This window comes from Lemur catta, chromosome 1, assembly GCF_020740605.2.
Source record: "Lemur catta isolate mLemCat1 chromosome 1, mLemCat1.pri, whole genome shotgun sequence".
NCBI classification, from domain to species: Eukaryota; Metazoa; Chordata; class Mammalia; order Primates; family Lemuridae; genus Lemur; species Lemur catta.
In genome coordinates, this window is record NC_059128.1 from 95414754 (window position 1) to 95429079 (window position 14326).

Sequence of the window (14326 nt, forward strand, 5' to 3'; positions counted from 1 at the left end):
GACCACTGGAGTGTGTGCCTAGTTGCCCTGCCCTGTAACTTAGGGGGGCCAGGACTCACACCACTGTGACGCTTTCCAGAGTCCCCTCTGCCCCTCTGAGCAGCTGGCTCACTTTAATGGCTAAAAGACAGGACAGTGGCCTCAGAATCAAATTATAGAATGTGCATTTATTGACATCTGCCCTCAGCTACACTAGGCTTCTCATAAGAACAAAAGCAAATGCAAGGGGAAACAAACTATTAACAATACAATTAGCAACCTAGTATAATTATGGATACCAGGAGATGTTCTTTCCAGACTTAGTAGAGGAAAGATGTTTACCCTGTATTCAATAGCTTAACTTTGAATGTGCACTAGAGTTCCAAATTCAGCAAAGAAATAAATAAGTTATTTACATTTCAAGTAAAAATTGTATTTTATTTATTTCACCACCATTTATATGTATGAACTGTGACTGAGGCCTTGGCTTACGTCCTGTGGAGCAAAGCCAAGACGAATGCTTTATATTAGTTATTTGGTCTTCAGCATCGGATTATCATTATTGTGGAGGTGAGCAAAACCATGCTAAAATAAAAGGAAGTACATTTGTGTTAATGGCATTACACAAAGAACGATCAAGGCTGCAGAGTTTTACCAGTGGCCAATTTCTTGTGTTTCTTTTAAAGAACAGCACAAAGGGGCTTTATTTTGACATTTTTGGGCCAGTAAGTATCATGGGACAAAGACAGTAAAGGCATAAAGAAACAAGCATATTGCACCAAAACAGATGTGCTTAAATTAACCGAGGGACAGTTTGTGCATCAGTCTCACAATGGCTGTCACGTGAGGTGGGAGGAGAAGAGTAGGAAGTACCACAAAACTTAGTTGCCCAGAGGCTGTTGAGTAACTCCAGGAGATCTCAGGCCATCCATCTGTGCTGGCGCTAGCCACCCCTGCTTGCCCGCTGCTGCCTCCTTGAGGACATTCTTCCTTGGACAGTACCTGCAGCGGGGGTCCGGGCCGGGGTGCTTTGAAGGTACTGGAAAGCACTCTGGCGACCCACCTGCCTCTCTACGCAGTTAAAGGTAAGGGCCACTCCCACGTTGCTCTTCATGACTCTGGAGGAGCCATCAGATGTGCCATCAAAGCACCGGCCAAGTGCAATCTCCTTGGCCGTGCGAGGGTCCTGGTCAGTGACGGTGTAGATGCCATAGTTGTGGCCCAGGGGGTCCAGGGGTGCCAGCATGGTGTACTCGCTGCTGTCATTGTTGACTGCCAGCGGTAGGTGGTTGACCAGGTACTCATGCAGCATGGGATTCACACTGGCTCGATGGCAGCTGCCCTGGGGGATGACCTTCACCAGTGTGCGGTCCACGCGGTCCTGGTCATAAAGCATCCCACTGCACTTGAACTCTAGACAGGCAGCTGAGACATTGGGCTGGTCCCTGTCCCGGGTGCTCCTCACATCCCGGATTCCGTACAGCTGCCCCACTGTCCGCCGGTGGGTGCCCCCCATGTTGCGGGATCTCACATTCACCTCCAGGGGTCCCACGATCTTCACCTTGATGTAGCAGGCCCTGAACTCCATCGGCTTAGGCCACCATGCCAGGTAGTCTTCCGTCCAGCTCATGGGGTCATCTTCATTAAAAGGGACTGTGTTGTAGTCATACCGATCCCCCTCAATCTGGTAGAACCGGAAGTGGGCCGCACTGGGTGGTGCCTCTTCGCATGCCCGGAGGTCCTCAAAGGCATAAATGGGCCCATTGCTCTCTTCAGCTGAATTGGGCCTTGGCTTGGCCATGCTGATCTGGAAAGCTGTCTTTTTAACCCGTGGGTCCTCATGGTCTGTCCGCCGGTACTTGAGCTTGTTGAGGTAGGGCTGAGGGACGCCAATTGCATTTGGGTTGAATTTAGGAGAAGACTCCACTGCTTGCAATTCCTCCCCAGCCAGGCTTGCCAAGACATAGGCGGAGTAGGCATCAGGGGACTGGTCATCACAGAAGGCAGGCACGCAGGCCCCATTGGGGCCTGTGAGGACACTGTCAAAGCGGCCCCAGGCCCTAGGGTTGGAAGAAAAGCCAGCTCTGGGCTCCAGGTTGATCACGGAGACCACAACGCCCTGGATCTGCTCACTGGGCAAGAACCTCTCGCTGCGGTATGCCCTCACCTTGATAAAGCACCTCCTGTTTTCAGGGACATCCAGGTTAAAGAGCCTCCTCTCACGGATCTCCATGTTGCCCACCAGGAAGGTTCTCTCTTCCCTTTTGTTCCTCCTTTGGCTCTCAAATTTGAAATCACCTTCTTCCTCCCACAGCCCCGTGTCTGGGTTGAGTGACCAGAGTTTCATTGCGGGTACGTGCTCTGGCATCTTGACCTGGGTCGAGTCGAGGTGCACCTTTACCTTGCCAGCATTAAGTGGCTCTGAGGTGACCTCATCTGTGAAGTCCACAGAGAACATGCCGTATGTCCGAAGGGGGAAGGTGTCTCCTTCATCATTGATGAAGTTAAAGTCACTCTGGGCAGCTGTGGCTGTGGAAATATTCCGGGGATCCAGGAAGGTCACGCTGGCCTTTACTTTTCCTGTGTAGGGCTCCCCATTCTGCCTGTAGAAGCTCCTGGATGGGATCTCCAGTTCGGCCACGGGGTCTTCACCAACCACCTCCCCCAGGGGGATAATGTTTGTCTCCATAGCCTCCAAAGTGATGGGCTCTTTCCGCCGAAGCATCTTGATTTCATGGAACACTGCACTCCCCTTCTTGTTGAAGGGCAGAACTTTGGTGGTATTGACGAACTTCTGCAGCCTGTCCACAAATGTGAGCACCAGCCTCTCGGTGTCCTGGGGGACATGGAGGGTGAAAGTGCCCTTGTAGCCAGTCATGCTCACACGGCTGTTCCCCATGTACACATGGCCAAAGCGCATGGGTTCCCCATTGTCAGCAGCACTGACGCGGCCCCGCACGATGCTCCGGGTCTCCGTGCACCGCTGGCAGCTGCACTGCGTGGCCACCTTGGTGGGCAGTGTGTAGCCACTGCACTGGATCTCCCTCTCCTCTGTTCTGGAGATGCCACAGCAGTTCTCCACGGCATCCCGGCACCTGATTCCGTTATCCTGCTTCCCTGCACAGATCTTGACAGGGCAGTGGCCCACGTCATAGTAGAAGGAGTTGGTGGCATTCTGGAAGCAATCGTGGGGCAGCCGGATAAGGTAGCTTTCAGGGGTTGGGTTGCAAGGAGCCTCACTGGGTGCTGTGGAGGGAAATGGTGTGGCTGTTAAGATGTAAGTTTACATCCCACACGGAGGGTACCTCAACTTCACCTCTCTGCAGTGCCCTGTGGTTTTCAAAGAATTTTATATCCATAACCCTGATTCTCACAGAACTCTCTGAGGGAGATGGAACAGCTATTACTAATCACATTTTATATGGGGGAACAAAACTTGGTTGCTAAGACCACTAAAGTAGTAGGTTTTCCTCAATGGAGGGGTCTTGAAAATTTGAGGGTATTTTGGGTTATCAACAAAATTTGGGGTGCTACTGGCATATTGTGGGCAGGGGTCATTGATGCTCTATGTCCTGAATGCCTGGCACTGTTCTGCTTATTCTGCATCCTGAATAACTTTCACACATCCCACCAGACAGTCATGTCAGTAGAAAACTTATTTAAAATAATCAGAGCCTAATAATTTTTACATGGTTTTAACCGTATACTGAATGTTTCAAGAATGCAACTATCATATAAATTGAGCCAAGACTGTACTTTATTTAGCTTGGAACAATAATGATTGTTCCTCATCTCAGGAAAATCACGTCCCTGCTGCATTACCCAAAGACTGTAAATGCCAAAATGATACCTCTGGATCCATCAGCGTTTGTAGCTGTCACATTTATAGTGACTCTGGATTTAAGTACAAGTGTCTGACCTCTTGGTTTGTCTTCTTGTATCATTGTGCCAAAGCATTTAGATATGGAAATACACACTATTTTGTATTAAAGTTTTAAAAATTTCTCCTTTATGTTATAGTTAGGACCATGTGCATATAAATTTGGAAATTATATGTGGTTATTATCTATAAATTTGACTTCAGAGTAATAAACAGTATTAAAAATAACTGTAACACAGGGGTTGGTGTGGTGGGTTGGGACCCACTGCTGAGGGGCTCCATGTCTCCCTGCCGAGGTCCAGAGTGCCCTGTGTCCTATCTGACCTGAGGTCCGTTTCTTGCTCCAATTTTCTTTGAGCCTGGGAAATATTCCAGGATCCTTCCGATAAATTCCCTCTTCCTCTGCCTTTTGTTTTGTTTAGACCAATTACTAAAATATCTTCCTTCCCCCTCATTTTTCAAGGACAGGCTCCTGATTGGTCTTTGGCCTCAAATCTCTCCCCCTCCAGTTTTCTTCTTGAAGCAAACTCTGGGTCACCTCTCTTTAAAGCCCCCTGGGTTCCCCACTTCTGTACCTTTGCCCATGCTGGCCCCTCAATCTGGAACACCCCCACTTCCACACACAATCCCTCCCCATTCTTTAAGACCAGGGGTTCTTTAAGACCACAGAATCACCTGGAGAGCTTTTAAACTGTGCATGCTCAGGCCACCTCTCAGACCAATTAAATCAGACTCTCTGGGATAAGACTGAGGCATCAGTATTTTTCAAAACTTAGCACGTGGTGCTAATGGGCAGCCAAGGCTGAGAACCATTATTTAAGCCCCAGCTGGAAAGCTGCTCCCGCTAGCAGCCAACCGTGGTCACTTCCACCTGGAAGGGATCTCGCTGTCATCTACTGAGAATCCACAGGGCAGGGCGGGGGATGGGGGAGGAAAAAAAAGAGTCCACTGCCTTTTATCCTGTTTTAGCTACATTTTTCTATCTTTACTTGTCTCTTATTTACATTTCTTCACCGCCGCCTAAAATGATGGCTCTGTGATGGCAGGATTTGGCTCTGTGCCATCTTTGTGTCCCAGAGGGCATGGCACTGTGCACAGCACAGAAAAGCCCAAGCTTTTACTGCCCGGTTATGCTCACTGTTGCTGGCCCAGGACCCCCAGGGACACAGCAGGCTTACCTATGACAGTCAGCTTGGCAACCCGGGACTTCACAGCTCCAGCGTCACTCTGGGCCTTGCAAAAGTACTCCCCAGCCTGGTCCCGCTGCAGGTTCCTCAGTACCAGCTTGCTCTCATGCTTGTAGAGGGAGGGATCCAGCAATGTGTCATTGTGATACCTGCAAGGGATGGAGGGGTGGAGCCTGAATGGGCAGTGGGACAGTGCCAGGAGCAAGCAGCCAGGGAAACAGATGGCAGATGGGTTCCTACAGATGCCAGTATCACCTTTGACTCTGCTCACCCAAGAGCACTAATTCCCTGGGAGTCGAGGAACTTGGTTCTAAGTCCCAGCCCCACCACCTACCTGGCTGGAGATGCTTGGACAAATCATCTCGCCTCTCTGAGCCTCAACTTTTTGGTCTACAAAATGGGAGCAATGACCTCTAGCTGACCTCACAGGATTGTTGGGAGGGTCAAATAAGAGAGTGGCTGTAAAACGTCTGTGAAGGGCAAAGGACTCACAGCCGTTAGGGATTGTGACCTTGTTTGCCTCTGTTGGGGGAAGCAAGGCTGAGGAACCTTGTTCTGTGTCCTGAGGATATGCAAATCAGGACCCTAAGACCAGAGAGGCTCTGGGGGACCCCAGGTTTGTGGTACAATGAGAGGGCTTGCTGGTTGTCTGGGTAGCCCCAACCCTGCCAGCTCCCACTTGTAAGTCCCAACATCTGGGCCCTGTACCAGTGCCTTACTTGTAACTTTATTCTATTGGCTATTGTTTTTATTAAATCCAGGTTCTAATGCAAGAAAGCTTTGGTTTCCAAGGGGGGAATTGGGAAGGCGAGCTGGCAGCATACGCACCAGAAATACTTGTCTGGACTGGGCTTCCCCGTGGCCTTACAGCACAGGGATACGCTCTGCCCAGCTTTCCGTGCTTTTGTCTCGGGGTTCTTCACCACGTATGGAGCCTCTGGGACAGAAGATAAGAAATGGTGTTTTGTTTTGTTTTGTTTTGTGACAGGTTCTACATAGCTTTGCTCCCTTAGGGTCTTTGATGGTATTAAAATTATATGGCTTTACCTCCACCCTCAGCCCATCTCTAATGGTCCTAAGACCTAAGGGACCTGGCCCAGAGTGGAATCCACCCCCTCCACACCCTCAGCCTGGAATCTGCTCCCATGCCCTGTCAAGTCACATCTGGGTGGGACAGTGGAGAACCAAGCAAACCTTGTGCCAGCTAAGATTCCTAAGCACTACCATTGGAACAGAACTGGCTGCTTTGAATAGTGCAATATTTATGTTCTGCTGCCCCTAGCAGAACTTTCTAGCCAATTTGCACCATTTCTGAACTCCCCAAGCCTCTCTCTCTGTGACCTCCAAACCGCACACTGTATTGTAATTGACTGTTTTAGATAAGATGGCCAGGGAGGAGCTCATCCATTTGAGGGAGCAAGTCATGCCAATATCTGGGGCAAGAACACTCTAAACAGAATATATATATAGCAAGTGCAAAAGCCCTGAGGCAGGAGTGTGCCTGTGCATTAAGGAACAGATAGGAGCCCACTGTGGCTGGAGTAAAGTGATTTGGTGTTGGAGGAGCAATAGGAGAGGAGAGCAGAGAAGTAATGGGGGACTAGATAATATAGGGCCATGTGGGCCATGGTAAGGATTTTGGGTTTAACTCTGAGTAAGCTGAGAAGCCAGCCTTTAGCACCATAATGCCCTTATTTAAAAGTCTGGACCTCCTCACCAGCCCTACCCCAGAGAACTTAGTTACCTGCTCTCACGAACTCTGCATTGATGGTGGCTGTCTTCAGGCTAGTCTTGGGCATTGTGAGTACAATGGGGGCAAACTTGGTCTTTGTGATTTTCAGGATGCTTTTGCCATCAGGGCACAAGCCAGGGACTCGGAACCTCCCACCACTGTCTGTCTTGGTCAGCAGCTTAGGCATCTTGGTCAACAGGTAGACAGTGGCCCCCGAGGCTGGGGCACCTCCAGGGAGGGAGACAGCCCCATGAAGAATAAAGTCCTGGCACATGCAGGCATCACAGTCAGCATTCACCTGGCCCATGGGGCAGGTCAGGTCACAGGCTGTGGAACAAGGGACCACATCAGCAGGGTGTGTACGGATTCTGGCCCTCCTTCAGCCACACCCTGGCCTGTAGACTCACATATACTTCCCCTCGTCCTTGGCCTTTGCTACCCTTCCTTATCAGCCTGCATGACTAACTTCTAATCATCCTTAAGTCTTAGCTCAGGATATCTCCTCTAGGGAGCTTTCCTGGATTCTCCTAAGCTATGATAATTCACCCTGCCCCATGTTCCTACATTATCCTGTATATCCCCCATTAGAGCACATAATATATGCTCAGTTAATCCTTGGTGAGTGAATGAAGGAATCTGTCAGTCTCAGACTAACCGTGTAATCCGTCCCTCTAGGCTGCTTCAGCCACACCCCCATAACCTGCCCAGTGCCAGAAGGGAGGGTGGTACCTGTACAGGCTGGGCTCACGCAGAGCTGACCCTCCTCAGTGGCCTCAGTGCACAGCGACACTGTCTCCGCCAAGCAGGTGCGCGTGCGGGTCTGGACCCCAGTGTGACCACAGGCAGCTGAGCACTTGCTCCAGAGAGACCACGGGCTCCAGATGCGCTCTGAGTCTCCGCGCAGGGACCCTGCAAAGTGGGATCAGCAGTCTGACTTCCCTCCCAAGGGGACTGTCAGGAAATCTGACTCTGACACTGTTTCTTCCCTGGTGAGGAGAGACAGGGCCTCAGCTTATGTCATAGATGTCATTGATATTTGTATTTACTGCAATGATTTTTTTCCAAGAGATGGAAGTCAAAAGTCTTGAGAAAGTGGTGTCTCTAATTTGCGCGAAGAAACCATACGGGCAAGGGGTAGCCTTGAGAGGGGCTTGTTGGCCAAGCACTGGGACTTTGATATGCTGTCCTCAGATGTGCACAAATAGCACCTTCTTTCTTCTTCACCCATGTGGAAACAGCACGAGCCTCTGTGGGAGGGATCCTTGGGAAGTCGGGGCCTGGGAGCTGCAGGGACTGCAAGAATGGGGGCTTCATACCTCACCCAGACCGGCCTGGGCTCCCATTCCAGATGACCACCGCTGGTGCCTGGGCCTGCGGAATCAGGCTGTTTGCACTGGTGGAACCCCAAGGGGGAGGGTGCCCATCCAAGAAGTGAGCAGGCCGGGCCCCCCCAACACCTGTGTTATCCGGCTGGGCAGGGGATGTAAAGAGCGTGGACTCTGCACATACAGACTTGATTCAAACCCCAGCTATGCACTTACCAGCTGTGGAATCATGAGAAATTACTTAACTTCTCTGAACCTCAAGTAACTTGTCGAGATGGAGGTCCCTCAAAGGTCAGTGGTAAAGGTTGAATACTGTGGATAACTAGCGCAGTAGCTGGCACATAGGAACGATGCTAGAAATGAATACTCAGTGAACATTTCCCTGGTTAAGCTCGCTACATTCATTATCTCATTTAACGCTCTCAAAAACCCCTATGCAGATTTAGTGTCATCCCTGCTTTACGTGTGAGAAACCTGAGGCTAAGGGAACTTCAGACGATTTGTCCAGGGGACACAGTTCATATGGTGGGCTTGGGATTCAAACCCAAGCAGCCCGACTCCAGAGCCTGTCTGTGGTCCTCAGCACGGTGCCACTTGCGTTCAATAAATGGGTCGAACGGAGTGTACCCATAAACACAGATCACTACTGGGAAGGTTCTGGCACTCATGACAAGACTTGGTTATTATTAGAGAGTTGACGCGCATGTATGTGTGTGATGTCCGGAGTTCCTATGGTCAGAGGCAGGTCCTGGCCGCACCCCGAGCAGAGGCTGGTGGGAGGTCGGGGCTGGGGCTGTTCAGGCTCACCTGGTGGGCAGAGGAAGCGCACGGTGTAATTGGAGCAGTTCTGGCCGGGCCGCTGCTCGCTGTTGAGGCACCAGAAGCCCTCACGAGGACTGCTATGGACCACCTGGCCAGTGCTGCCTGCAGGCGTCCAGTCAGTGGTCCGAGCCTCTAGCCACAGGGGACGGGCACATACGCGATCCCCATAGTAGAAGCGAATAGCGTCAAGCCGCTCATAGTCGCCCTGCCCGCCTGGGTGGTCGACGTTGAACCATGTTGTCCACTCGCCAGGATCTGAGACACAGGGCCAGGTTGGGAAGTAGCTGTGCCCCAGGTGAGCTCCAGTGCTCCTTTCCTGCACAACCCCTGGGAGTCATCCCTGATACCTCTCTCCTACACCCGTCAGCCTCAAGCCCTGTCATATTTCTCTCTCCAATGCCCTCAGCACCCTACGCTGCCGGGGCCTCCACCCAAGCTCTCATCAGCTTGGCTGAACCATGTCAGTTACTTCCTGCCTTATCTCTGCCTCAAGGCTCCCCCTCAAGCCCCTCCCTACTCTTCCCTGCCATTCAGGGTGAGCTTTCTCCATGCAGCTTGGACCACACCACTTCCCAGTTTTAAAATCCCTTAGCCAGGCCGAGCGGTGGCTCATGCTTCTAATCCTAGCACTCTGGGAAGCTGAGGCAGGAGGATCTCTTGAGGTCAGGAGTTCAAGACCAGCCTGAGGACTGGGTGTGGTGGCTCACACCTGTAATCCTAGCACTCTGGGAGGCCAAGGCAGAAAGATCACTGAGGTCAGGAGTTTGAGATCAGCCTGAGCAAAAGCTAGACCCCGTTTCTACTAAAAATAGAAATATTAGCCAGGCGTGGTGACACATGCCTGTAATCCGAGCTACTTGGGAGCCTGAGGCAGGAGGACCACTTGAGCCCAGGGGTTTGAGGTTGCTGTGAGCTAGGCTGACGCCAAGGCACTTTAGCCTGGGCAACAGAGTGAGACTCTGTCTCAAAAAAAAAAAAAAAAAAAATCCCTTAGCCAGGCATTCAGGGCGCTGGTGAGCCAGCACCACCCCCACCCTCCAGCCTCATCTCCCCCTCCCTCCCCACCAGTCTGCACTCTGGCCCCAGCAAGCTCCACAGCATTCTTGGAATATATCAGGAAGCTTCGTCACTCTGGCCAAATGCCTAATAAAAGTGGGTTTCCATGGAACCTTGACATCATGCCCTGGCTTCAGAGATTCACTTAGCAAGTTCAATAAATACTCCCCCTCTCCACCCGTCCCTGATCCAGCCACAACTCACTCTCCAGGGTGTCAGCAGGCTTGGCAAAGATGCTGGAGGTCCTCCTCCCAGGCAGGACTCTTCTTACCGAGTGGGTGAGTATCCTCTGCCTCCCTGAGGGGCAAAAGAAGCAACCAAGTGAGAAGCCAGGACTCAAAGTTACAGGGGTTTCTTAAGACGCAGGGAAGCAGTATGATGTGGTGGATGGTGCATGAGCCCTAGGCGTGGGTTCAAATTCCACTCTGTTACTTACTGCTGTGCAACCTCAGAAAAGCTTTATTCCTGTGAGCCTGTTTCCCCATAAAATAGGGATGCATTAATAATCACCACACCATAGGGTCCTGCTGCGTGATTCAGGGTGGTAATGAATGCAAATGACCTGGCATGTAGTACATGCTCAGTGAATGGTAGTTCCCTTTTCACTGTTGTTCTAGAAGTGGATCATCGGATGCTGCTGACCAGCCAGTGGGCTGAGGCTCCTGCTTTGGCGTCTGGACCTATCCTTGGCAAAATAGACCTTTATTTTCCTCTTTCGTAAAATGGAGATATTAATTCCCACCTCACAGGGCGATTCAGTTGGCATGAGGATTCCATGAGATAAAACATGAACATCTCTGAAGTACATGCACATTGAGAGTGTGGGCTCCTGAGGCCCTGCCGCTTCCTAACTCTGTGACCCTAAACTGCTTAGCCCATCTGACCCCATGTTCTCTCATCATAAAATAAGGGTAATAATAGTTCCCGCCTCAGAGGACTGTGGGGATTAAGTGAGCTCATTCATAAAGTCCACTTAGAACAATGCCTAGCACGTAGTGTATGATGAGTAAGAGTTAGAAACTGCTTTTAGCTCAATGTCTGGCACAATAGATGGCCATTTCCCTTCCCTTGTCAAAGTTTCACTTTGGGAGTCCACTCTCTCCCATAAGACTCATACGGCCTAACCGGGACCATGGTCCTCAATTTTCTGACACCAGGCTGGCAAGGGGTACCTGAGGGTGGGCACAGGGTCCTCAGGCCACAGGCAGTGCCAGCCCTACCCCTTTGAGGCTGAGTTGGGGGCTCCAGGCTGGGAAGGAGAAAGGAGAGCAGGGAGCTGCAAACGCTTTGATAGGCAGTTGGCTCTCATGCCAGCAGCCAAATCACAATTCTCTGTGCTGCTTAATTGGGGTGATAGGAGCTCTTTTAATCAACCTAATCTAATTTCCCCTCAGACGCTTGAATGTTAATCATTTTCACAAACAGCAGCTGTCAGGGTGGAGAGAGCAAGGCAGGAGGCGGGCACACACAGAAGCTGGCTGGAGGCTGAGACAGCCTTTGTTCCCGCATCTGTGGTCACAAATCCTGCAGGCGTACAGCTTTAAAAGAGGGTTTTGAGAGTTTTTTGCTTTACCTGAGTTTGTGGTTAGGAATCAGGAGAGGAAGGGGAGGTGGGAGAGAGCACGCAGAGTAGTGCTGGGAGCTCTGATGCTTAGATGCCTCGGGAAGTCAGCAGCTCCACCAGACAAATTCTTTCTACCTGTTCCTTCCAGGGCTCAGTGCTACCAGAGGATGTGGCCAGAGGGCAAGGAGACCAGAAGGGGTTCTGGTGTGTCTGTGAAATTTGGCTGCAGGGTCTAAATGAAATTGAGCTTTAGGTCAGAAGAATTTTCATAAAACTAAAAACAGCCCAAACCCCAAACAGGCTTCTGAGAACTCAGTGATCCCCTGTGATTCTCTTTTGCTTTGGCTGCTAGCAAAATCTCGGAGCTACATTTGGTCCTCAGGGGCAGTAACCCTCTTATCTTTTTTCTCCTCCTGAATGACTGCTTTCCTTTTCATCATTTAAAAGTTTCTGTCCTGTGCATTTTAATATCAGGAACTATCTCAAGTTCTGGGGCAAAACAAGCAGGGTAGAAATTAGGAATAAATCCATAAACTGGCCTCAGGTCTTAAGGCCATTGCTGTGTCTTAAGGCAGATGCATAGTTTAGTCCAAGACCAGACATGACTTCACTGTGGCAAGCGGGAGTGACCAGATACTTAGCCTATACCCAGCACAGATGTGACTTCCAGGACCAGGAAGGAGAACACCCAGGCCTTGGTCCCCACCATCTTTCCGCCAGACCCCGAGGGAACGTGGCAGGAGGTGGGTGAGGGTGCTCCACAGAGTCGGCTGTCTCTGGAATGTGGTCCCCTGGGAAATTTCTCAGATCCAGTGACCTGAAAAGAAATAAAGCTTGTCAGGTTCCACATTTCTGGGTCACCTCCTATGGCTTGAGCAGAAACATTTCTTGACCTGTCAAGGATGGAAAGATGGACAGAATAAAAGCCTTGCAGGAGTGAGTTGTGAAACCTCACAGCTTGGGAGGGACAGAGACTCGGAATCTGCGTTCAAATGGAGCACACCTGGGTTCCAACCCTGGGTCCAGCCTCCAGGGCCCCACACGGAGATGCGGCACAGGGAGAATAGGGGTGAGGAGGGTCCTTGTCCATGAGGAGGGGCCAGGCTCACTCCTAGCACCCTCTGGGTGACTCACTTGTAAGACCTGGACTTGGGGGGGCATTTGCTTTAGTGCCCCTTGGTGGGCTTACACTCTTGCACGGGGAGCTACATACGAAGGCCGTGAAAGCCCTGGCCCCAACTCCAGTGGCCCCTCGTGGGGCAGGCAGACTGGAGGGCCCAGATGCCTCAGACACACCACCTCCGTGAACACATTCCCAGATGTGCACGGGCTACAGCTGGAACACATTTCTGACCTGTTTGTTTGGGGCCTGGCTGGGAGTCACGCAGCCAGGAGCCCGCTGAGGGAAAGCAGAGGCCGGGGCTCCCCGGTGACTACTGAGCGTGGGTTGGGGGCTACAGACTGAGGAGAGGAAAGCAAGGCTGTCGGTCAGGACAGGGAGCACGGGGCGCGGCATGTGGCCCAGGCTCCCGCTCAGCGGGACATTTTTATCTTTCCCCAGAGCTCTGACCTACTCAAAATCTGATTAGTTCCTGGAGATTCAAAAGTGGTTCCTTTCAGCCTCCAAAGTCTGGGGTGTGGTAGGAAAGGGAAGATTCCTCCTCTTTGGGGAAAAAAGACCCCCGAACACTTGGATATCTCAGGGGAAGAACAAACCAATCCCACATTGCAGACCACCCAGCTCTCAAAGCACTAACGCCACTGCCACCTGTTTCTCAGATGCAAGAGCAGAGTCACGGGAGACCCCAGAGGTCTCCAGCGATTGCATGTCCTACCCCAGCTCCTGAGCAGGGAGCACAGTGCTCAGCCCGAGCCTGCTCCAGCGCTGTCTGAGAGGCCAAGGTGGCCTGAGACACCTTGTGGAAAAACCATTTCCCATCTGGCCGCCCGCGGAGGTTTCTCAGCCGCTTCCTGAGCATATGCCCCGGTGCTGGGCTCCCCAACCCACGCTCCCAGAACTCGCAGACAAAGCAGACTGGCTGACCGCTGGGAAAAGCAGGGCACCCAGAGGTATAGCGCTCTAAGTGGGACCACGTGGGGGTTCCTGAGCTCAGGTTGGGGAGGGAGAGAACTTTGGGCCAAGGGGGGAAAAAAGAGAATTTCAGAGCAGAAAGGAAGACTTCGCAGTGGGAGAAGCCAGCAGAAGGAATAGGGGAGCTCAAGGGAGGTCAGAGGATTTCGGGAGAGGTTGAGCCCACCAGGGGGTGCAGGGTGGGGGTGAGAGGAATGGGAGAGGAGCTCACCAGCTTTCTGAGCAGGACTCCTTGGCTCGGGGTCCCAGTCTTTGCCTCTCTAGCAGTCCTGCCTCCGGCCTTATATAGCACAGCTGGTGGCTCAGCCGGTGGCAGCCAGCCAGGGGAAGCAGCAGCAAAACCAGATCTGAGCATGAGCCTCTCCCTCCCACCTCTCCACATCCCTTGCAGCTCACAGAGGCCAGGATTTTGTGTCCAGATCCTTAGGGGGAAATGCCGCAGGGTCTGGTGATGGGCCAGGTGGGCAGCTGCCTGGGCTCCGCGGGCCAGAGAGAGAGACCAGGGCCAGGAGGTGCGGTGGGTGCTAGGAGCAGCCCTGGAAGGGGCCCAGGGGATTTCTGCATCGGGGCAGCGTCTCATGGCTCAGAGGATGGTGTGCTCTAAACCAGGCTTTGCTTGCGGCTCCCCGCAGTCCCTGGCCCTGGCCTGCCCATGCAGAGAAAGGACCTTGGCTATAGTCACACACACT

The 14326-nt window shown here is 51.9% G+C and overlaps 1 protein-coding gene across 2 annotated transcripts; it reads right to left on the reverse strand.

Annotated features, from left to right (window-relative positions):
* Positions 1–670: 670 nt before the first annotated feature.
* LOC123631413 (cartilage intermediate layer protein) lies at positions 671–13879 on the reverse strand. 2 transcript variants are annotated; one of them, XM_045541024.1, is made up of 9 exons: positions 13849–13879; positions 12194–12362; positions 10186–10278; positions 8911–9180; positions 7508–7687; positions 6791–7105; positions 5875–5983; positions 5038–5195; positions 671–3225 (listed from the first exon to the last, which is right to left on the reverse strand). In XM_045541024.1, the coding sequence occupies exons 2-9, from the start codon at positions 12252–12254 to the stop codon at positions 923–925; spliced, it is 3489 nt and encodes a 1162-aa protein (XP_045396980.1). In that variant the 5' UTR covers positions 12255–12362; positions 13849–13879; the 3' UTR covers positions 671–922. The 2 variants fall into 2 exon arrangements, with proteins under 2 accessions (XP_045396980.1, XP_045396987.1); XM_045541031.1 differs by lacking the exon at positions 8911–9180.
* Positions 13880–14326: the final 447 nt, after the last annotated feature.

What these genes read in the sequence shown, in the direction of transcription:
- LOC123631413 (XM_045541024.1), bottom strand. Translation starts at nt 12,254, where the DNA reads ATGGTGGGGACCAAGGCCTGGGTGTTCTCCTTCCTGGTCCTGGAAGTC. An exon ending in GCCTGCTGACACCCTGGAGA is followed by an intron (nt 9,181 to 10,185) that starts GTGAGTTGTGGC and finishes CCTGTGTCTCAG; the next exon opens with ATCCTGGCGAGTGGACAACA. An exon ending in TGCAGAGTTCGTGAGAGCAG is followed by an intron (nt 5,984 to 6,790) that starts GTAACTAAGTTC and finishes CTTCTGTCCCAG; the next exon opens with AGGCTCCATACGTGGTGAAG.